This window comes from Colletotrichum spaethianum (genome assembly GCF_022836535.1).
Source record: "Colletotrichum spaethianum MAFF 239500 DNA, contig08, whole genome shotgun sequence".
Classification (NCBI taxonomy): domain Eukaryota; kingdom Fungi; phylum Ascomycota; class Sordariomycetes; order Glomerellales; family Glomerellaceae; genus Colletotrichum; species Colletotrichum spaethianum.
In genome coordinates, this window is record NW_026054778.1 from 373,658 (window position 1) to 396,678 (window position 23,021).

The window sequence follows — 23,021 nt, forward strand, 5'->3', positions numbered from 1 at the left end:
GTATATAACGTTATATAAAGCTTTATATTACTTATAAAAAAATTACTAGTTATTAATATAACTTATTAACTTAGTTATATAAAATAATAAACTTATAAGCTAAAAGTATTAATAAGTTAATATATAAATTAGCTTTTATTAAAGCTAAATATTATAAGCTTTATATAATAAATAAAATACTAAATAAACGTTAAAGGGCTAAAAAAACTTAATTATGTCTTAAAGGGTCTTTTAATATAACTAAAGTAAAAGTAATCTAGGTAAAGAAAAGGGTTATTAATACTAAAAGCAAAAATATATATTAAGAGGGGGCTTATATAGAGGGGAGTAAAATACGCAAATAATAATATAGTAATTACAGAAAAACTAGATATAATATATAAATATATTAGGTAGTTTAAGAGATTCTAAAGAAGAGGATAATAAGTAGTTCTAATTGATTTTATATAATACTACTAAATTAACTTATATAGACAGCTAGAGGGTAAGAGGAGATAGCCGACTTACTATGATAGCTAACTTACTATATATATACGTTAACTATAAATTAATTAACTTTAATAAATACTATAAAAATAAAATATAATTATTTAATATATACCTTTTTATTTATTTTATAAGCTGTAACCTTTTAATATTAAGTATTTTAGCTTATTAAATTACTTATATAATAGAATAATTAAAAGAATTAATATAAATATAAATTTTATATATTATTAAAAATAACTTTTTTTTACTTTTTAAGTAATATTTTTTACTTTAATAAACAAAAATAATATATAAGCTAATTTTAAATAAATAAGCCTTATACTTCTTAACCTTAAAATAGTTTTTTTTAGTTAAACTTTAAGCTAAAGATATTTATACCTTTAACCTTATAACTAAATAGCTAAGGCTCTTAAGATATAAAGACATTAACTATAGTACTAAAAGGTATACAAAGTACTTCTTTTTAAAATAAAAAAAGATCTTAGTATATTAAAATAATTCATTAATACTAATATATAAAATAATTAACTTTTAAGCTAAAAGTATTAGTAAATTAATTTATAGGCTTATTATTATTAAAGCTAAGAATTATAAACTTTATATAAAAATATAAGTATTAAGTAAACACTAAAAGATGAAAAAGACTTAACCTCTGCTGACCCTGTGAAACAAAGGACGTCGTTAACTATATCTTAAAAGGTTACTTAATACTATTAAAGTAAAAATACTATATAAAAAAAGTAATATTAATACTAAAAGAAAAAATAACCTTTAAAAAGAAAATTATATAGAAAATATTAAACTATATAGTTATATAATAATATAATAAATTATAAAAAGACTAGATATAATATATAAACTTATAAAATAGTTTAAAATAAAATAAAAAAAGGTAATAAGTAGTTTTAATTTATTTTATATACTATAGTTTAATTAACTTATATAAAAGGTAGTAAGGTAAAAAAGAGTATATAGCTTACTATATATATACGTTAGCTAAACAAATGTTATAACACTAGGAGTTTTTTAAATTAATTTATTATTTTTAAAGAAATAATTTAGTATTATTTATTATATTATATAATATAATAAATTAATAAATAAATAATGTTAATCTAGTTAAGGTTACTTAGGCTTATAACTTATAAGACTAATAGAAATAAGGTAATAAAAAGGTAAATAATAAGTTAAAAAGTAACTTTATTAATAGTTACTTAGATTACTATAATTAATAATATAGAAAATCTTACCCTTAACTAAGAAAAAGGGCTTTCTTATATAACTAAATTCCCTTAGACGTAAGAAATACTCTAATAAGGAATTTTCCTTTAGTTTAACTAGAAACTATCCTAAAACTAGTATTTAAGTAGTCTAGTTTTATTATAACCTTATTATATAAATAGTTATTATCTAGTTTTGTTTTAACCTTTACTTTTATAGATATCTTTAACCTGGTTTTATTTTTTAACCTTATTAATAAATACCTTCTGTTAGGTATTTTAAAGGGTTTTAGTCTCTCTTTTTTAACCTTTTAGGTACTACTTATTATAGTAATACTACTTATTAAGGTAATATTACCTATTTAAGTTAATTATATTATAATAATAAGTGTTTATTTTCTTTTATATCTTATATTATGTTTATAAAAAGATACTTTATAATTTTAAATACTACTTAAATTAACTAAAAAGATTATAAATTTAAATGAGTATACATTACTTAATATAATACCTTTTTATAAAGTTAAATACTAATTATTAGTTATTTACTACTTTTTATAAACTAACTAGCTTATTATTACTAAAAGGTTATATAAAGAATATTATAGATTATTATAGGTTTTATATAGTTACTTAACATAAGATTAAAAATAAATCATATAAAGTACTAGAACCAGATCATGTTTAGTTAAATATTATATTATATTAATAAGTTTTTAAAAAAAAGAAAGTAGCCTACTAGCTTACATAGCCCACTTACCTATAGATAACGTTATATTTATATAAAAATAGTTTACTTTACTAAAGGGTACATATAGTACCTTTTAACTTTTAAAAGAGGGTACCTTGTAGGTTACTATAATATCCTATTAATGGACGTATTAAACCAATTTGCGCCACATTTCGCCACGTTGCGCCCTATTGCACACTCAGGGACCCTCAAACCCGAACTCCCTGCCGTCATTGCTTTGACAAAAACCCCCTGCGCTGCTTGACAGCTACCGGCGATATACGACAAGCACCCACCCTAACATGAAAGAAGGCCTGGACCTGATTTTGCCAGTGCCCCCGTCGAACCTGGCACGACAATATGATGTGGCTTTGTTGTCGTGGCTACCCGTATAGATGCCTCCCGGTCCCTGTATTGATGGTTCTTTGCACGCAAGTATTGAGCCAAGCGTCAAGCGTGCTTGATGGCCCTGTTACCGGCACGCAGGCGGGCGTCTGCGAATTCAAGACTATCAACTATATTACCCACACACTCCCGCAACAGTGTCTGAAAACGAGCTGGCCGGGCGACAAGGTTACCACTGACGGTGCAATTCCGACCAGTGATGCAACCCGAGCCTTGATTGACGACTCAACAACCACTTCTGATGGCGATCATGCGACGCCTTCACCAAACTCCTCAACGACCGGGCGCCTCGAAGATGATGTTGTTGCGAACCCATCTCCCACAGATACTACGGCCGATGGCGAACCTACTCCGAGACCATTCATGTCATTTGAGGACTGGAAGGAGATGATGTTACGCAAGGCCGGACAAGACCCTTCAGATCTCAAGTCTCGAAAAACGCCAGATCGTAGCACGGAAGGTGATAGGACTACAAAGAGCTCAGGTTTGGACAGCCTCGGGGACGACGGCAAGATTGACCTCAATTTCGACGTTGTGTCAGAAAAGATAAGCAATATCGCATCAGCACCCCAAGCAACACCAACCGAAGTTGTAGCGTCCGAGCAACAGCTAGAACCAGTGTTGTACGACGACGGCCGCACTCAATACTACCGAAGCAAGGATGCAGGAAAGACTTGCAAAGAAAGATTCTCTTATTCATCTTTCGATGCCGGGGCAACAGTACTCAAAACCAACAAAGGCGCAAAAAATGCCAAGGCCATACTGGTCGAGAACAAGGACTCATATATGCTGCTGGAATGCTCAGCTGAGAACAAGTTCGTCATTGTTGAACTTAGCGACGATATTCTTGTTGACACGGTTGTACTGGCCAACTTCGAATTCTTCTCCAGCATGATACGGCACTTTCGGGTTAGCGTGAGCGACAGGTATCCTGTCAAAGTCGACAAATGGAAAGATCTTGGCATGTTTGAGGCTAAGAACTCTCGGGATATCCAGCCTTTTCTCGTCCAGAACCCTCTGATCTGGGCAAAGTATGTCAGGATTGAGTTTCTGACACACTACGGCAACGAATTCTACTGCCCCGTCTCCCTCCTCCGTGTCCATGGCACCCGAATGCTGGAATCATTGAAGGATCAAGAAACGGCCGCTGAGGATGAAGATGTGGTGGACGAGCCCCCAGCCGAGTTGCCCGGACCTCCAAATGAGAACGCGGTTAGCGACAGTGTTCAAGCGCAAGAAAATGTAACGGGGGCATATGTCGGGGGAGAGGGGCCACAAGATATGGGACCCGCCTTCTCGGCAGATCCGTTGATACCTATGCGCATATTCCGTCTTTTCGACGGTGAAAACGCAACTTGCTTGGTATCGGTTACTCCTACTCGCCCGTCGAGTACAAGCCCAGCAGGCGCTGGATCGCAGAGCAGAACGCATGGAGACTCAGACCCTGCCGCTCAGTTTAGGTCTGGCGTGGAAAGAGTTGCTGACCAGACTCCCGAGGAAAAACTGTTGTCTGTGTCAACGACAGATTCTCGCAACACCGAACGGAACTCGGTGCCATTGGCGGCGACGTCTGTTTCCTCAGCCGTACATCAAGGCAGTGTCAGTCCAGGCACAAAGGCTGGAGGAGCAGGTGAAAACACCATCAACGGCTCGTCTTCCACAAGAGCACCTTCGCAGGCCACTGCACAGAGTCGGAACAAGAATAACTCAACTGCGCCACCCACGTCTCCGACCGTTCAGGAAAGCTTCTTCAAAGCGGTCAGCAAGCGTCTTCAGTATCTTGAGTCCAACGTGTCACTGTCGCTCAAGTACATCGAGGAGCAGTCTCGGTCTTTGCAGGAGACTCAACTGCTAGCTGAGAGGAAACAGCTGTCCAGGATAGACATTTTCCTGGACAGCCTCAACCATACCGTTCTTTCGGAGCTACGGACTGTTCGCCAGCAGTACGATCAGATCTGGCAGTCCACCGTTATCGCGCTGGAGAGCCAGCGGGAGCAGTCACAACGGGAGGCGGTAGCTCTTAGCTCTCGGCTTAACATTCTTGCCGACGAGGTCGTCTTTCAGAAGCGAATGGCGATAGTGCAGGCGATTCTACTCCTTTCTTGCCTCATACTTGTTATATTCTCTCGAGCCATGACCCAACCGATCCTAACAGGCTCCTTTGACCTTGGACGGTCTCCGAGCCACAACCACCGGCTGCCCGGCCCTCCCATAGACCGCGGCCATGAGGGGGAGTACGTTCCTCGTTATGACAAGTTTGGACGGCCCTTGGACAACGACATCGCTGGCGAAGATGAGGCACCCGACAGGAACCTGGATGTGCATCGACTCACACCAGACACACCAAAACGGCTTCTCACGCCCACATCGGAAGCTGGGTACAGCCGCCGCCCAGATACGGCCATGACACCGGAGCTGCTCTCAGTCGAAGAGTTTATGGAGAGTGATCCCCACAGTAGCTTCCGTGACTCTTCCCCCGGCTCCGACGTTCGCTCTCCCAAGGACGAGCAATTCATAACGGACAACTCTAGAAAGGATGATCATGGATATCCAGTCCAGTGTCTAGATAAATCGACAGAAGTTCTTGCAGGTTCATTGCTAGAGGCAGATTCTGCTTCGGTGTATTCATGTAAATCTCGTGGATCCATCCCTTCTACGCTCCGCAAACCGCTCCCAGCATTGCCTGAACATCCGCCCTGAGAAACACCTTCTCGATACGATACCTTCAATACAATTAAACCCGCACTTCAGCCGTAGTTCAGTTAACATCATACTTGATTGTCTCTCGGGGATGATTATCTGCGCTACCGACTGTCCTCTACATACAATGTCGTGCTGGCCCTCTAGGCTTCCAGGGGTTGACTGTGTTTTGAGAGACAAGGAATCGCCGCGGCGATGCTACACCCCTCCGATGGGGTACAAGTCAGCGGAAGTGGGTGGTCCATGACCGTGGTCTCAAAGTTGATAATACAGCCATGATATCCCCGCAGAGTCTAGCTAGGTATTAATGATTACACACGTTGACGATGCTTCCAGAAAGCTCCTGTATATATAGCAAGCAAAGCTGAAGCCCCGTATGTGGTTAAAACCTTGTGGTGTGCAAATCTCTCACGGCAGTATTACAGCCCCGGTCGCTTCGTCCTAGGATCTCTCTTCCAAGTGGTGTCGATAAAGTGGGTTCTACTGTGAATGGTACATGTATGGCTGCATCGAGGCTTCGAGGTCATGCTCTTCGAGCGCAGCCAGTCTCGTACCCCTGTCGTACTGCGAACGTCTGCGGCGCTGCTCGTCGCGGAAATGCTGTCCAGCGTTGGGCGTGAAAAGTCCTACGTGTTAGCGATCAGCAGAGTTCGTTGTGCGGCATGGCATGGAGACACCTTACCAACGTGCTCGGCATTCTCGCAGCTACGCTTCATCTTGGATTGGTTGTCGGGTTGAGGAAATGGTTCCTCTTCTCCTGCCAGCTCAGGGACTGGTCCGTTAGAGGTGTAAAACAACTATGTTCATGTTAGCTTTACTGCTGTTCATATACAGGGTAAATTCGTGCCTTTGGGCGGTAATGCGCCGCTTCCAGCATCACAGAGCTGTTCCTGAATTTCTGAACAAGACAATCCTTGCCTTGGATAGCTTCGGGCATCGCGTCAGCAAGCGTTACGGCTTCATGTTGAGCATCATGATGCTTACTGGCATAGGAAATCTCGGCGACCTTGTCGCTCTTGAAGCAGTTCCTGTGCCCTTGTTAGCCAGACACGTCACGGACCTGGTAGAAGTTCACAACTTACCATCTTTGGTTGCCTCTTGTGTTCACGAACTGTATTCCTGGAGTTAGCTGGTTTATGAACATAAAAGCGGTGCTCACCTACATCGATGATGTCCAGGGGCTGAAAGTCGATATTAGCAGACGCTCATCGCTGGTTTTTTTGGTGGTTATTTGTTTTGGGGGGGGGGGGGGGTGGCTTACGTCGACGAAATTAATGAACGCATATCCGACACTTCCAGGGCGCTCGGTGTTAGTTCCACCTCGTTAGGGGGCTGACTGGCGATAGAATGAAAACATACTTGCAATCGTTCGCAAAGTCAATCCGTAGATACATGAAGTCATACTTGCCCCAGCTAGACTCGTCCACAATTCTCTTGAGCATTGCCTGGTCAACCTTGTTTGGGATGTTGCGAAGCATGATCTGGGTTCGTCAGTCAGGATATGCTTAACCCAATATCTCTATCTCACCGTTGTGCGGACATCCGTTCCCTCACGGATTCGGTTCACATCGACATGGTTGTGGTGACTGGCGACATTATAGTAAGAAGACCGGTTGACTCGCGCCGCATTCTGCCTGCGAGACTCGCCCCTGACGTTGGGCGAGATTTGACTCATGACCGACATGCTACGGGCAGGCCGAGAAAACAGGGGGCTGGCAAGGTGGTATTCGGCTGAGTTGGAGGTAGGAGGCGGTGACAGATGGCGGCCGTCATTGACCACGTAGGCACCATTAGGTTGGAACTGTGGCTGGCAGAAAATCGGCCACATCGCGAAGGGGGGCACCTGGAAACCGAAGGGCGAGTAGTGAGAGTTGCTTCCGGACATGGGCGCGCTATGAGGCACCAGGTGCATTTGAGGGGCCGTTTTGGATAGAGACAATGCTTGGAGGATGTTCGTCGGATCACCACACATACTTTGACTGGCACTGTCAGCTGTGCCATCACTGGCATCTTGGGTCACCTGAGAGGTGTTATTGGCTTCCAGAAGTGAAAGTGTTATATGTGCTCCCTGGTCAATGGTTAGCTTTTTCCCTCTCTCGAAATAATGGATGTATAGGGGAGGTTATTTGAAAGTACTCACCTCGACAACCCTGTTGTCGAATGTAACCACCGCTGATGCAGCCATGGATGGATCGTTGAACTGAACGAAGGCCTTGAATACCGAATGGTCATGGGTTTGTTGCACATGGAACGCAGAAAGTTGACCCTGTGAATTCAGCATACGTTTGACGGCTGCTTCAATACGAAACATGTCAATCAGACCCGGAGATGTAGCCACAGCAACGACAGACACCCAAAGGCCGGACCTGTTAGACTCTCGGTGGAATTTCTTGGTATGAGTTAGGGACTGGGTGACAGTAAAGTCCCGAATGGGGGCATGCTCACCTCGAATAAGTTGACATCTGAAAGATACTGAGCTTCACAATCGACCTCGGCCCGATGAATATTGTCGTGGACAAGGACGGCATCGCGGATATCGCTAAACTGGACGTAGAGTCTGCCACCTTTGCATTGGACTTGGGCCGGTTCCTGGACCAAGAGGCCGAGGCGATGCAATCTCTGAACTACCATTAGTCTGTTTTCTCAAACTTCACAGTGCGAATGGCTTACTGCGAAACACGCATTCAGGTCAGCTATGCCGAGGTTTCGGCTCGATGAATGAACGTTGAGACTTCGTGATAGTTCGGCCGCATACTTCCGGCCTGGTGAGGTTGAGTGTTGATTGCAGGCAGGAGTAACGTAGTTTTGGTTTTTCTCCAGTGTGTATGAGAAGGGCTGGAAGGTGGAGGCAGTCGGTGACAACTTCTGATGGCCGGAGCCAGAGTTTGCAGCGACAAAAGGGTCTATCTCGGCACTGGAGATGATGTTGCTAAAGCTGGTTGTAGGGAATCTGGAAGGAGTAGTTTCCGGAGAGTCTTGCGATGTGGACTTCCGAAGACGGGAGGATTTGACGGATCCTTCCTCCGGGGAGAAGGCAGTCAATCTCGTGTCGGGAGTTCCTTTGAGGGACTCGGCACCTCCAATAGAGGAATGCGGGGACGATGGATTGAACATATCGGCCTGTCGACTGGAGGGTATACCTTCTGTGAGCCGGTTGACTTGATCGCCGTCCAGTACCTGGCTTAATTAGCATACGGGTCTTGGCCAAGGACGTAACAAGAAGAAGTAAGTAGGTGACGCATCGAGAATCGAGTCACGAAGAGGACGTTAAACTAACCTGTAAAGAGATAGAGATAATCACAGCGTTGGATAGCAGACACTGACGGGATTTTCTCGCTTTCCAGCTGGCCACAATCTGCTATGTCTTACACGAAATAGAGTTGACGGCAGCGGGTAACAGTCGACCATGAACTGTAAAGAAGCACAGTACTCTGGACGAGAGGTGAGATGTGTGTAGCGGGGGAGAGAGGCAGAGGGACAGCGTGCGTATGTATGTGCGTGTGGAAGTGTAGGTTAGATAGCCCGCCTATCCCGGGTCTGACCGTGATCGACTGAGTTACCTTGAGGTGAGATGGTGCGCGTGTTATGAAGGTAGATCGACGTGGGTAATGCGAGGCAGAGGGATTGCGAGGCCAACCAAAAGTGAGAACAACGAAAGGTTCGTGGCCAAGGAGGAAGTGAGGAAAAGAAGAAGCCGCACTTCTGGGGAGTGGAGAGGATTGATATGTAATGAGAGTGGCGCGGTTGTGTTGGATGAACCAAAGAAGAAGCTGCGAGATGAAAGGCAGCAACGGAAAGGAGCTGGGGTTTGTGGGTGGCCGGTTGGACAGAGCAGGCAGGTACGTTTATCTTCTCCTTCCTCGTCCGCCTCCCACCCTGTCCTGAGTGCTCGTCTCTCTCATCGTTGTACCCCCTTTCACACGGCTTCGCGGTTTCATCTTGTATTTGGCCCTCCTCGTCTTCTCCTTCTTCTTCTTGATTGTTTTTAGTACATGCTATTCTTACGCTGTGAAGGAATCAAATACGGACCAAGCTCGCCCAGCAATCAACTCATGCTCACACAACTGTACACGGCCAAGGGTTACTTCGGCCGCTCCATAAAGTTGCTATGTGATATCTCTTTGGAATATTGAGCAATGGTAGCATTCGTTATCACTCATGATGGGCCTTGACGTGTCGTGAGATCAGGTGTCATGATCGAAACGGGGTATCACAAGACAAGGAGCGACGCAACTGTGATACCTGATGCTCAAGTTGGCACGTTAGAAGACATCGATGTAAGTGTAAAAAGCACCGTGGCGGACACACTGCATGGCATCGAAAAAATTGCAAAGTAACCACAAATCGAGTTTTTGAGGTCCGAAATGGCACAGTTACTTGAGGAACACCCATACATGCTGCTGGCTGCTACAAACAAGCTTGCTGCTTGACCGAGAACAGGGAGATTTGTGCGGGACAATCGAAGCATTAAAAGATATGTTAAGAATCAGCTGCCCAACTCGTCGTTAGCATTTCTAGCTAAGGTATAAGATCGGTCATTGGGCGGTCATGCTAGAGTACTCTGATGGGCGCAGGTAGACGACAACCATCGAATCCCTGTTGTTTTTGGCAGTCGAACAGAAGTGAGTGACATCCTGGCACAAAGTCTAAGGTAGGTAGTACAGTAAACGGCGAAAGACCCACCCTCCACGCCGCCGCATAGGACACAGCACCGGGGGAACGGCGGGACCCTGCACCTGGAGTACCTACCTATAGTGATGTCAGGGATGTTACCAGGTGAGTACCTGCATTAGCGGTGCTGAGCCAGCCTAGGCCCACTAAAGAGCCTCATCAGCTGCCGTCACCTCGAGTTAGAATACATAACGTCTTGTCCTCCGACATCACCATTCCGTCCGGCGTGGTCTCTCCAAATCCATTACTCATCTTACAAGGCTCCCGTTCTTATGCATCAAAATCACTTGGAAACACTACAGTAATATAAAATCGATTGCAAAAAACTTGAGGACCACATTTTACCGAAGAAAACACTCCCACTTAGTCCAACGATCCGCCGAAGATTGTCAAGGTCATGGTCCAGGATGCCACGACGTCCGCAAACCTACGATGATTACGGCGCAGCCGTCCAGCAGGTTTCAGCGACCCTCAGTTCTCGATATCTCGCATAGGATTTGCGCGAACTGACACAGACTCCTTCAGATCATCCTGACCTCGTCCGACACAGACTTCCTCGATCAGCTCATCCCTGTCCTCAAAGATGCCTCCCACTCGAACCGAACCCCCTCGCTGATGCAAAACCTCGTCCGATATGCCGAAGAGAGGGAATCCGATATCGAAAGAATAGGCCTGACGAAGCATGAAGAGTTTTTGGGTTCGGTGAATCAATTACAGAACGTACGCGAGGGCACTGTCGCGCTTACGGCGGAGATTCTGAGGCTGAACCAGTCTATCCAAGCAAGTACAGAGAAGCTTGCTGATCAAAAGCAAGCTCTAGTAAACACAAGGGCAGTGCGACAGAATATTGCCGATGCATCCGACGCGCTGAAAGAGTCTCTTGGGATCCTACATGCCGTCAACCATGCTCACGAACTAATTCGCAAAAAGAAGTACTACGCAGCACTCAAGTCTCTTGAGGACCTGCAGAATGAGCATCTGATTCCGACAATTCAGAACAAGTATGCCACCCAGCACAAGCTGGCTGACGTGATTCAAAAGTCAATACCAGCGTCACAGAAAATCATTTCCGAAGCTGTCATGACAGACCTCAACACCTGGTTGTTTCGCATCCGTGAAACTTCGCAATTCCTCGGCGAGGTCGCGTTCTATCATACCGAACTTAGAAGGGCGAGGCAGAGGGAACGTGTGGAGCGCGACAGCTATTTGAACAACTTCAGACTCAATTCGTCCATCGAGCTAGTCTTTGACGAGAGCGAGGAGTTCGACGTGCTCGACAATGAGGAGTTGCAGGTTGACTTCACGCCATTGTTCGAATGCCTGCATATTCACGACGCCTTGGGCCAGAGCGACAAGTTCCGTGCCGAGTATGCAACAACTCGCCGACAGCAGAAAGAGTTGCTATTACCAAGTACGGTTGGGCTTGTCGCAGATGACGAAACCTCACTCAGTAGTCTGCTTGAAGGCATCGCCGGTTTCGCAATCATCGAAAAGGCGACGATGCGTCGTGTTCCTCATCTGCGCTCTGCTGTTGATGTAGGCTCATAGTCTTCAGCCAATCATTGATCTTAATGCAGCTGCTAACACATGACCAGGTGGACGAGCTCTGGGATTCCATGTGCCATACTGCCATCACCCTTACCTCGCAAGCGCTGAATGAAGTAAGCAATGCTGAGATTCTACTCAAGATCAAAGGCGTCATAGCCTTATTCATCCAAACTATGGAGGTAGGGCTTCTTGTTATCTGTCTATCTTGATGCTGCTTCCTGACACTGAAGCTTGCCAGGGTTGGGGATACTCTGTTTCCATGCTCGACAACTTTCTCCTCACCTTGTTTGATAAATACGCCGAGCTTCTCAAGCGCCGATTCAGCGAGGACTTCCAGGAGGTAAGATCTTCTATTCGGCCTCTGCGGTGCACCGCGTAGCTGATGAAACCAGATTGTCTCGACGGACGACTACATGCCTATGGCCATCAACACCCGTGAGGAGTATGAGAAAGTGGTAAATGTCAGCTGGTTTTCTCAAGACAAACCTCTGGAAGAACTCAGGCGAGGCCTACATCCGCATTTCGACCTTGCTTTGATCCTAACGATTGCCCAGCTTCCCATGCGTCTTGCCGTTCTCGCAAATGTACCCGCTCTGTTGTATCGACATTCGAAACTTCCTGAACCAGTTTTACTTCTTCTCCGACGATCACTTCCAGCATCCCAATATTATTGACGACACACTTCGCAAGGTAACCGGCCTGACGAGCTTAAGGGCAGGGAAATTTTACTGACCTCGCTACTCTCAGTCGCTGGATGAGCTTTTGACAGAGAAAGTCTGCAAGTCTCTTGTTGAAAGGCTGAGCTCGCAGTATCTTGGGCAGATCGTGCAGATTCTCATTAATCTTGAGCATTTCGAAGCTGCTTGTCAGGAACTCGAGCAGCTCCTCATCAGAGCAAGATCTTCTACATCGGCCGGTGGTCCTGTCACGCTTGTTGCCACAGAAGAGTTTCGAAACAACAAAAAGACGGCAGAGAAGCGCATCTTCGAACTCGTGAACTCCAAGATTGATGACCTTGTTGACACCGCTGAATATGACTGGTATGTATCATTGCAGTTAAAGGACGATAGGCTAGACCGGCAGTTGCAAACCAAGCGATCGACGAGAACTGACAATGTCGTACAGGATGGCGACCACAACATCTCCCGATCCCAGCAGTTACATGCAAACCATGACCCGATACCTCTCCAATATTATGAACTCCACACTTCTTGGCTTGCCAAGAGAGATCAAGGAACTCATCTATTTTGACGCTCTCAGCCATGCCGCTAACAAGATTCTCGTCAGTTTTCTTACGTGCTGACCTAGATCTGTCCCTCACTAACACAAACTGTGCAGGCGTTGCCGCTGTCCCCTGACGTCAAGCACATTAACACTAATGCTGTTGCGGCACTGGCAAAGGATGTGCAGTACCTCACGGAGTTTGTCGACAGTCTCGAGAATGGAGCCATGCTCCGAGAGAACCTGGACGAACTCCAGCAAACCATCAACCTAATGCAGTCCGACAACCACGACGAGTTCTTCGATATTTCCATCCGCAACAAGAAATTTGGTCGCGTCGACGCCTTGAATGGTCCCATACTGCTGGAGAAGTACGTCCAGGCCCAGACCTCACTATTTGAACTATGTACTGACAAGCATGCAGGCTCACTTCCAATGCTCAAGGTCCCACCCGCAGCGCCCCACTTGCCAACTTCTCTTCGCGATTCGGTATGATGAAGTGAGGCACACCATCTGCTTCACGACAGCTGCTGGTTGGATCTGGCAACCTGCTGAATGTTGATATCATGCCCCAACGGTCACGACGTTACGCTCAAAGCTCTCTGTAGCAACCAATATTTGTATTTCTCTCCTAGTTGTTATCAGACTGGCCCCCATTTAGGCCAGATTCGCAACACCAACTGGAGCACTTCACGCCGAGCACCAGCAGTTCCGATGCGTTACGTCATGATAGCTCTCGTCACCAGTAATGCCTTCAACGCCGCGACGCCAGAACCAAGTAGAAACAATGTTCGTGCCTCTTCCCATCAGCTGTAGCGGTCAAGAACAGAGGTATTCAATTTATGCACCTTTCGGAGCTGAGGAATCCTACTCGAATTCCTCGGAGGACATGGGTGGCTAGAGGCACGTCAGCCGATCCGCATCGCAAGATTCGTGTAGTTCAGAGTTGACTCACCTGTTGAGGCTGCATCCCTCCATATCCGTACATTCCCTCAATCTCGCCATACATGGGCTGTTGAGCTTGACCATAAGGAGCCGATGGACCCGTTTGTACTTGGCCAGGGTACATGTTGGGGTTCTGTCGGTAGTCCTGGTCGGCCCCGAGAGCATGGCCGGCGAGGCCATAATCGGTTGCGGCCATAGGATGGGAGGAGGAAGAGTGATTGGCGGCTTGTGGCAGGGAGCCGTGCTGGCCGGGTATTTGAGAAGTGGCTTGAGCCGGGACGCCTTGGGGAGCAGGGGCAGCTTGACCGGCAGTCCTTTTGGCGTGGGACGAGGCCTCTTCTCGGGGAACGATGTCGATAAGGAAATCAAACATGTCTGACTTGGCTAGCGCAGATGCAATATCAGAGCGCTGCAGAGTCCTTCGCTTGTTCTCCTCGGCGTGAATCCAGGCGCGCATGGTGAGCTCGGTGATGAAGATGTCGCAGCCCTTGGCGAAGAGGATGGGCGCTTCGGCGGAGATCATCTTGACTTCTGGGTCGGCTTTCATGACCTTCTTTATGCGGGCCAAGGGCAGCTGATGCAGCTTGTAATCGTGGTTGTCGCTCTCCAAGTGGTTGATGGTCTGTTGCCAATAGGTCGTCAAGATGTCCTTGTACTGTCCGGTCAAACCCTGGTGAACCTGTAGTTAAGCTGCGTCAGCAGTCGGGCAATCATATAGCTATTAGGGCGAGGGGAGGCACGCACATTGGCCCATGGACCAGTGTAGAGTTCGGCGGGGGCAAAGCCCTGGGCGGAAAGCTATTGTACGAACATGGTCAGACGCGGCCGTTGGATTGGTACAAGCCAGCCATCGCAGGCGGAAAGGCATGGACAAGAACGAGGCGGGGGAGAATACGAACCGCAGCGCTTGCGCCTATGTGGATGGATAAATTGTCAGTAAAATAGTAACATGACGGGAGTAAACAGAGGGGGCGCGTGTGCAGTGCACACGTTGCGCTGGAGATAGCGAGAAAGGGGAGCGATGTTTCCCCGTTCCTTGCTTACCGTAGTGACCGCCATGAGTTGTATCGTAGACGGGCTGGGGACGGCCCTGTTGGGCATGGGAGCCAGACTGGTTCTGAGGATCCATTGCGATTCGTTTGACTGGCGAGTGAGTGTCGGAAAGGCAAACAGTCAAGCTCGAGTAAGGTAAGGAAAGGTAGCGTAGTGTGAGGCGCGCGTCGCAACTGTTGACCGAAGCTGTAGTGAGGTGGAGTGAAGTACCTCTGGGTCAGGCTGAAGAGCGCGAGTCGGGTTCCGTGTGGTGTCGCGAATGAAACGGCGCGTGGGGTCGATTCAGTACTGTCGCGCGAACAAGTGAGGGTAGACGCTCTGTACAAATACTCAAATTGTTCAGCTTCTCAGGTGGCGCCCAGTCAGTCAGTACCTATCCATGGGTACCCGACCAGCGGTGGAGATTTTCGGAGGTTGGAGCGCACCAGTACCTCAAGGTACCTAGCGTCAGGTACCCTGTGCTTGTCTGGCGAGGAAGATTTGAGCTGCAGCGGGTATACCTGTGCTTACCTCAAGCTCACTCACGGTCCTATGGGTAGGTAGTAGGTAGCATAGATGAAAGCGGGAGAACAAAGAACTGAATCCAAACAAAAACCGCCGTGCTACCAAAGTCAAGCAGAGTACCTATGCGGTTGTGGCTTGCGATAGACAGCAACTCCAAGGTTGGGCAACGTAAGAGGCGGAAGTTATGCGACGGTGGAGTTGAAAATGGCTGGTAAAGCGTTAGGTATGATGATGTTGGACTCATTGGCAGAAAAGCTAGGCTTGACTACCTTACCATCTTATCGGTGAGTGGGAACCCACGATTGCAGCTGCAGCCGGAACTGCAACCCAGCCAGCGTCCCTTGGTACCTGTAAGTATCTCTCGACGTTTGCTGCAGCAGGCCCTTGGGTACCAGCCTTGCAGCCTAGCCAATGGCACCCGCCAAGGTCATTTCTTAGCCACTGTTAGCCAACCTGCCTCATGCAAAGACATGCGCTGGTGAGCAGCCAAGCAGGGTGCACTTCCAGTACCGATTGCCTTCGACAATACGACGACCTTCACTGGTTAGGCATGCGTTGAAGAGTTCGTCAGCCAGCCTCTTTACACCTGACTGTCGAAAGCGCCAATGAACAGTTGTTGGTAGGCTGAGAAAGTCGGCCGAATGACGCAGTCACGCATTCGTTTACACACCGTACTATGCAGCAAGGTGACGTGGCTGAGGATGAAAGTCTACGATGTGACTGTAACAGTGCTCAGCACCATTGTCAAGTGCTTCGTCTTTCTTCCCGTCTATTCCATAAAACGTGTTGCTTCGGAGAGAGGAAGAGGTTGACCGCAGTACTACCAGCCACAGAGCAATCAAATTGAGCCAGAGCATTGAGAGCCTGAGGATGCAAGCATCCTTGCTTGTTCCAGTGGCTTACCTAATTCTTCTTGGCACTAGGCGTTCCTCTCTCGTCCCCATCCCAACTCCAAATCGCCCCACCTGAAGTTTTAAGAAAGAAAAAAATCGCAACCAGCCGCGCTTTCCCTTTGATTTTCCCTTTTTGACCGTTTCTATTTGAACTCGAGTTCCCCTTCAGCTTCCACGGTTCGATCGCACTTCACCGCTATGCCAGAGCTATGCGATGAGCATCTCGATGAACTCCTGAAAGAAGCGGCAAGTCGCCTAGCGGCTAAGCAGTCATCAAGGCCGAAGGATTGCAGCTTGATCGCCGTCGCGGCCGCACCTGTCGATCCATCTACGGAATCAAAGGTTCAGCCCCAAGCACAAGACTCAAAAAGCATTACGCTTCGCGATCCTAGGCCATCGGACGACAAGGTACGTTATGCGCATTCTTAGAACTCCTTGACAGTCTCCTGATGAGAAGCAAACCCCTGCTTAATATCTTGATGTGGTGACGGTGCCCGTCTTGGGTTGCTCCACCACGCCAACATGATCCTTTATTTTCATAGTTACTCTGACCTAGAATGTTCCCCTGCTCTACTCTGTTTCCGCACAATCTCTGTAGGAAACTATTACTGACAGCAACCGGACAGACACAAGACAATGCTGGCCCAGGCTGGTTCGGCATACCTAAGACGGATCCTAATGACCCCGATCTAAAGCGAGATCTGCAGATTCTTCACATGAGAGGAACTGCTATTGACCCCAAGCGGCACTACAAGAAGGAATCACTCAAGGCTAGAATGCCACGTTATGCTCATGTTGGACGCATCGTCGAGGGCCCAACCGAATTCCACAGCGCCCGCTTGACGCGCAAGGAGAGGAAGCAGACGCTGGTAGATGAGTTGCTGAGCGCCGAAAAGGCCTCAGGCAAGTTCAGATCCAAGTATGAGGACATCCAGGTGAAAAAGGCGAGCGGCAGGAAGGCGCACTACAAGAAATTGATAGAGCGTCGCCGGCGCAACCGCCATTAAGCAGAATGATACACAAATGCATAATTCTCCAAACGTTCCATCGCTGTACTCCCGTGCACAACCAGTCATATCTGTAGTTGTAGAACTCATCGCCAACCCTGATATTGCGTCTATCTAATAGCCTGAAAAATTCACGAAATGCTATCGCAGTTAGCTCTTCCGTCCTTTACATGATCTTTGAGAAAGCGATAAATAGAGCATCTGGGCAGCACACTGAAAGCACTCACTCCCAGTACAGAAGATTACCAAATAATCGGCCATGTACAATGAGAAGGTGGTCGATAGATTAAGCGATGCAGTAATATGGATGAGACAGCGGTACTTGCATAAATGCTACCTTCGATGCTACTTCTATCCTTTAAATGAATTATATGTGGGTACCTCGAGATTTTACGGGCTTGAGTACGATTTTCGACCTCTTCGCATCCAAGTGTACTGCTTCAACGGCAACGGCGCCCTGTCACGCATTCAGACACGATGCGCGCAACATCACTACTACGGCCGATGGCCCGCTGTCTGGCACGGCCGACGTCACAGGTTGTTCTTAATGTTCCCAGACGCAATTGCGGTCAAGGTGAATGGGTTTGCAAGCTAACCCTCCGACTTTGTTCCTGCAGGCTATTATTACCCAGAGAAACACATGGATCCGTTGCCTCGCCTCAGAGACGAAGCAGACCACTGCGGACAAGCCTGAAGCTGTGTAAGGACTATCTTCTCGCTTCTGCATATGCCTCGCGCGTAGTCTCCATGTTGTGCTAATTACTGCTGTCTTGTAGGGAGAACGTCCTTGCCAAAGCCAAGGAAGGCGGTCCGCGGTATCCCCGAAGTATACAAGCCCTCTACCTCCAGCCACTTCGACGCGAGGCCGAGTACGGCATCCCCTCATGCGATCTTCAGCTGCGCTCATACAGTTTGAGGAACCTCGAGTTCTTCGCCGACTTTGCCCTCCGTGCAGCATACTACCTCAAGCTTCCGGCCTTCGGCCCTGTGCCGCTCCCCCGAATTACCGAGCGATGGACAGTCCCCCGGAGTAGTTTTATCTTCAAGAAGTCACAGGAGAATTTTGAGCGTGTCACAGTCCGTCGCCTCATCCAGATCCGCGACGGAAACCCGGAGACGGTGCAGTTGTGGCTGGCGTTTCTACAGAAACACGCGTACTACGGCATCGGCATGAAGGCCAATGTGTGGGACTTTGACAAGCTGGGTATGTGCCAATCTTTGGCCGGAGGCAGCTTCATGTCTAATTCTGTATCACGGCGCTAACATTGTATCTCCTAGGCATCGGCAAGACCATGGATACTACGGACCAAGGTACAGCCAAGGCTATCGAGTCCAAGTGGAGCCACCTGGGCCAGAACCGGGACCTTGATACAGTTGAAAAGGTTGAAGAGTTCTTGGCCAAGGTGAGATTCGATACCGACAGCGGCAAGCGGGCTGAAGGCGAGCGGCGGTTCGTTGAGGGGCAGTACAAGCGGGAGGAGGCGCTCAGGAGAAGGGCGACAGCCGCAGAGACCGAGTCTTCCTGAGGAAATCGAAAGACTCGAAAGCGACGGGTGCTTGTTTGAACGGCTGTTAGCCCACTGGAAGGGAGACGGAGCGGTGGAAAACGACATGAGATCGGTACTCAGTCGATTTGTACTACGTATCTAGAATGGGCCTCACGCGCCCTATGTAAATCTTAGCAAAAGCAGACAATCACCCGGGTAGAAGGGTGGTCCTAGAAGCAATGCATCTGTACCATCATTCCCGGTTTTTCTTTAGCCAAAAGCCTCAGTCAGCACCGATTGTGAGGACCCTAAGGCTATGGCTTGTGACTGAGCTAACAAGGGATATCTGCTACGCCCCGCTATATAAATACACTGCATTAAGACCATAATGCACTCGCCCATACTTTCAACCGTTGGCAAGGTCGACCCCATGTACATCAACAATAATAAACCATTCAGACCTGTGGAACAATAAAGGGCATCTAATTGAATTTGGCACAGTCGCTGAGGTTGTAAGGATCTCCAAGCTAATACTGTCGCGGTCAGACTCACATTCATTATTGGCACTGAAGGTAAGCACTCTAGCAGAGCTTTTCCAAAGGTATCGATCGGCTCACCCTATTTCCAGTTCCTTGGCCCAAACAACCTCAGTCTGCAAGTACCACGACGAGAATCTCTTGTCATGTGGCGGCACGCAAGACCGGCAGCTCGTCGACTTCGAACCTTGGATGGACGGCGTGCCGTGTCAACTGAAAGGCAGAATGTGATCTTCTCTGGTATCCAGCCCACAGGGACGCCGCACTTAGGCAACTATGCTGGCGCCATTAGGCAATGGGTGCAGCTTCAGAGCGAGCCGGCCGACCGTTGCAAGCTGATTTACTCTGTTGTTGATCTACATGCCATCACCGTGCCTCAACAAGCGAAGCAACTGAGGCAGTGGAAAAGGGAGACACTAGCTGCCCTGTTAGCTACCGGTATCAACCCGAACGCTCGACATTGTTTTACCAATCTTCTGTATGACGACCTTGGCCTCTATAGGCAACACCGCTCATTCATTCACGCCCCCTCCGCTGTCCCCCTCCCACACAAGCACAAGCACGCTCGGCTGCCATATTCCTCACTCATATCTTGGCCGTTCAAAGCTCCATGCTTACAACTCGACTATAGGTTCCGGCTCACTCAGAACTTATGTGGATTTTGAGCTGCACAGCCTCTATGGGCTACTTATCCCGTATGACACAGTGGAAGGTTAGTTGAATTGCTGTCCAACGCTCTCTCGCCTGCTCTGTGTCTTACTAATGTCACTTTCTCTGTAGAGCAAGCTGTCGCTGTCTTCTGACGCCACTATTCTCGACGAAGGTGCCAAAGCTTCATTGAAGCTCGGCTTGTTTTCGTACCCGGTCCTACAGGCTGCAGATATCCTCGTTCATCGGTTCGTGACACTCCATCCAAATGTTGACATTCTGAATCACGTTCGGGTGTCGCGATAGAGATTGGCGACATAGCTTGCTGACGGTCCTTGCAGTGCTACACATGTCCCGGTGGGTGACGACCAGAAGCAACACCTCGAATTTGCTCGCGAATGTGTAACCAACTTCAACTACAACTTCGGCGCGCATCTCGTTTCCCCAGAAACCATCACATGTAAGTTGATACTCTTGTTTTCAGGACTTGATTCCTAACAGCGCAGCTACGGCACGGCGGGTCATGTCACTTCAGCAACCCAATCAGAAAATGTCAAAATCCGCCGCTGACCCAAGGTCACGCATCCTCATTACCGACACGCCTGAAGAAATTCACAAAAAGATCATGAGTGCGCGGACAGACTCCTCCAACCATGTTTCTTATGATCCGAACAACCGGCCAGGGGTATCAAATTTGGTGGAAATCTTATCTATTTTCGATGCACAGGGAAGAAGCCCGTTCCACCTTGCTGAAACCTTCTCCCAGACGTCTCTCAAAAACTTCAAGCAGACGGTCTCCGCAGCTGTTGTTCAAGGGCTTGAAGGATTTCGTGAGCGCTATTTCCACTTTTTGTCGGCCGACGAGGGAAAATATCTTGACGCTGTCGAGGCACAAGGGGCGAATAAGGCCCGCCTCAGCGCCGAGGAGACCATGGCCATTGTACGAGAGGCCACTGGACTGTGAGAGTCATTCTTGGCAGCTGTTCGTTAGATGGCCTATCCAATACAGCCCTCTTCTGGGCTGCAATGACTATAACAGACCATGTAAGATAGTGTAGCATAATCTCCTATGCTCGCAGAGCCATCGACAGAGACCCGCCATGGAACGTTCGTTGCAGAACGCAACGTACCAGTCGTCAAAGTCCTACACACTCAAGTGACTTTTTCCAGATACCCATTGCATCCGCCTCAAGAGGCATAGGCAAACTTAGACCCTCGGGCTGCAAGCCAAAACTCTCGTACGACTTGGTTGGTTCCTCTTGCACCCCTGAGGCTACATGAGGGAGTCAGCGTTGCTAATACCCACTCTCCACGTGGCTGACTAAACTCACTTGATGATCTTCTTGAGAAAGATTGCCTTCTCGTCACCGGATACTTGTCGACCGGGAAACGATGGATCATGCAGAGCTTGCTCGAGCCAAGCTCGAGATTTAGCATGATGGCTTACCATCTTCTTGAGTGGTTCGCTCAGCCTATCTAACTCGCTCCTCGAGGCATTCCCACCAATGTTGCGGATGATGGATTGAGCGAGCAATGGACCAAGCTGGTTTATGGCGTGGTCTATCGTTTCTTGCGTCCCTTGATCTGTAGGCTTCAACGTCATGAATGTTGCCTGGTTCCTATTAGCAAATTGCAAAAGAGAACTGCTCCTCGTTGAGGAACCTCGTTCAGAAACGAACCCAGAAATCAGCGGCTGCCGCTTTCGGTAGTGGCTCGCGCCCATCCAGTACTTGCAATGAGTACATGAAGAAAAACTCAGCGAGCGGAAGGTAGTCAGAATGAAACAGGGCAGCGGGTTCCCGCAAGATCAGGCGATTTGTGAATTCGATGCCATTCTGCGCTAGTTCCGTATCACTGTCCGGTTCTGTGTTGTCAAAGCAGTTAGTAGTGCACCTGGGTGAATCAAGCATCTCCTTACCTGACAGCTGCTGAAGTAAACCTATAACCCATCCGAGAAGCTTAGTCCTGATTTCATCCACGTCGTCCCGTTTCATGTTTCTCAGGGAGCTAAGAAATGAGCAAGCTGTGCTCACGAAAAAGCCGATGCGAGGTGTTTGAGATGTCTGTTGGACGAGATAGTCACAGACAAGCCGGGGAGGAAAGACAAAGGGTCCAGCCTCAGATTCGGAAAACCCTGTTCTGAAGATGTTACAAACACCCTCAGCCACTTCACCGCTTTGCGGGAACGAGTTCTGCAGCTGGGAAATCAGAGACAGGATTCCAGATTGTATTTGGTCCAGTCTTGAATCGTGCTTGGTGGATGAGAAGTCGTTCTCTCTCTCCAGGTCGTACGGCATATCTCCTGGAACCTGTAGGCCTTTTCCAATGCTAATCAGACATCTTAATGCTTTCAAGGCCAAATGAAGAGGGAGTTCGGAGAGTTCAGTCAACGCCGAGCAGCGGTGAATATCCATGGCATTGCCCGTTGCATCACTCGGAAGTCTGGGTAGGGACAGTAGCTGCACAGACTTGCGAGCATCGTGCTGAACGAATGAAAGCAGAGCCTCAAGATGCTCGAATCTTGATTTCTCATCCGGCACAGCCTGCAGAACAGCGGCAATAGCCCCCATAATTCTTTCACCAGCTAGGCAATCTAACTGACTCTGCGTGGCGATGGTCTGATACTGACTCAGGAATGCGCTTGCCTCGGATGCCAGAATAGACCGAGATGAAAAGCAGAGTCGTTGAATCGACCTCGCTGCAGGCCCAGCCAACAGAGAGTCGGCTAAGACAGAAAAGAGCAAGTTGAGCGCAGCAGGAAGGCTTTGTGTCTCGCGCTCAAAGTAGTCGGAATATCTTTCAATTAGAGATATGCAGGTCTGACGCGTACGGCCAGGCATAGAATCCCTAGATGTTCGCAACAGGTCGAACAAGGACGAAGAGAAGACAGCCCTGAGTGTCTCGTCGCACCTGGGATCGCCAGTCACACAATCGGCCAGAGACCCTAGACAAAAAGCCGCAGCC

At 47.8% G+C, this 23,021-nt stretch overlaps 8 protein-coding genes across 8 annotated transcripts; 6 read left to right on the top strand and 2 right to left on the bottom strand.

The window, feature by feature from the left end:
• Positions 1 to 2,856: 2,856 nt before the first annotated feature.
• Positions 2,857 to 5,544, top strand: ColSpa_03954 (uncharacterized protein; the record flags this gene model as incomplete). The annotated part of the gene is made up of 1 exon (XM_049270166.1): positions 2,857 to 5,544. The coding sequence occupies one exon, from the start codon at positions 2,857 to 2,859 to the stop codon at positions 5,542 to 5,544; it is 2,688 nt and encodes an 895-aa protein (XP_049126123.1).
• Positions 5,545 to 6,024: 480 nt separating this feature from the next.
• On the bottom strand, positions 6,025 to 7,429 carry ColSpa_03955 (meiosis protein mei2; the record flags this gene model as incomplete). Its single annotated transcript, XM_049270167.1, has 5 exons — positions 6,025 to 6,170; positions 6,227 to 6,316; positions 6,529 to 6,572; positions 6,904 to 7,025; positions 7,073 to 7,429. 5 exons carry the CDS (start codon positions 7,427 to 7,429, stop codon positions 6,025 to 6,027), a joined length of 759 nt encoding a protein of 252 aa, XP_049126124.1.
• A 3,193-nt stretch (positions 7,430 to 10,622) lies between these two features.
• ColSpa_03956 (exocyst complex component sec15) lies at positions 10,623 to 12,300 on the top strand (the record flags this gene model as incomplete). Its single annotated transcript, XM_049270168.1, has 6 exons — positions 10,623 to 10,673; positions 10,741 to 11,751; positions 11,811 to 11,876; positions 12,002 to 12,103; positions 12,156 to 12,218; positions 12,244 to 12,300. 6 exons carry the CDS (start codon positions 10,623 to 10,625, stop codon positions 12,298 to 12,300), a joined length of 1,350 nt encoding a protein of 449 aa, XP_049126125.1.
• A 45-nt stretch (positions 12,301 to 12,345) lies between these two features.
• Positions 12,346 to 13,487, top strand: ColSpa_03957 (exocyst complex component sec15; the record flags this gene model as incomplete). Its single annotated transcript, XM_049270169.1, has 5 exons — positions 12,346 to 12,453; positions 12,511 to 12,803; positions 12,889 to 13,045; positions 13,102 to 13,355; positions 13,409 to 13,487. The coding sequence occupies 5 exons, from the start codon at positions 12,346 to 12,348 to the stop codon at positions 13,485 to 13,487; spliced, it is 891 nt and encodes a 296-aa protein (XP_049126126.1).
• Positions 13,488 to 13,851: 364 nt separating this feature from the next.
• ColSpa_03958 (transcriptional activator Myb) lies at positions 13,852 to 15,058 on the bottom strand (the record flags this gene model as incomplete). Its single annotated transcript, XM_049270170.1, has 5 exons — positions 13,852 to 13,881; positions 13,940 to 14,599; positions 14,674 to 14,727; positions 14,751 to 14,842; positions 14,974 to 15,058. The coding sequence occupies 5 exons, from the start codon at positions 15,056 to 15,058 to the stop codon at positions 13,852 to 13,854; spliced, it is 921 nt and encodes a 306-aa protein (XP_049126127.1).
• A 1,519-nt stretch (positions 15,059 to 16,577) lies between these two features.
• ColSpa_03959 (rRNA-processing protein utp23) lies at positions 16,578 to 17,386 on the top strand (the record flags this gene model as incomplete). Its single annotated transcript, XM_049270171.1, has 2 exons — positions 16,578 to 16,787; positions 17,006 to 17,386. The coding sequence occupies 2 exons, from the start codon at positions 16,578 to 16,580 to the stop codon at positions 17,384 to 17,386; spliced, it is 591 nt and encodes a 196-aa protein (XP_049126128.1).
• Positions 17,387 to 17,933: 547 nt separating this feature from the next.
• ColSpa_03960 (37S ribosomal protein S10, mitochondrial) lies at positions 17,934 to 18,912 on the top strand (the record flags this gene model as incomplete). The annotated part of the gene is made up of 4 exons (XM_049270172.1): positions 17,934 to 17,960; positions 18,004 to 18,086; positions 18,163 to 18,590; positions 18,665 to 18,912. 4 exons carry the CDS (start codon positions 17,934 to 17,936, stop codon positions 18,910 to 18,912), a joined length of 786 nt encoding a protein of 261 aa, XP_049126129.1.
• A 1,176-nt stretch (positions 18,913 to 20,088) lies between these two features.
• ColSpa_03961 (tuberculostearic acid methyltransferase UfaA1) lies at positions 20,089 to 21,021 on the top strand (the record flags this gene model as incomplete). Its single annotated transcript, XM_049270173.1, has 4 exons — positions 20,089 to 20,121; positions 20,190 to 20,305; positions 20,399 to 20,517; positions 20,564 to 21,021. 4 exons carry the CDS (start codon positions 20,089 to 20,091, stop codon positions 21,019 to 21,021), a joined length of 726 nt encoding a protein of 241 aa, XP_049126130.1.
• Positions 21,022 to 23,021: the final 2,000 nt, after the last annotated feature.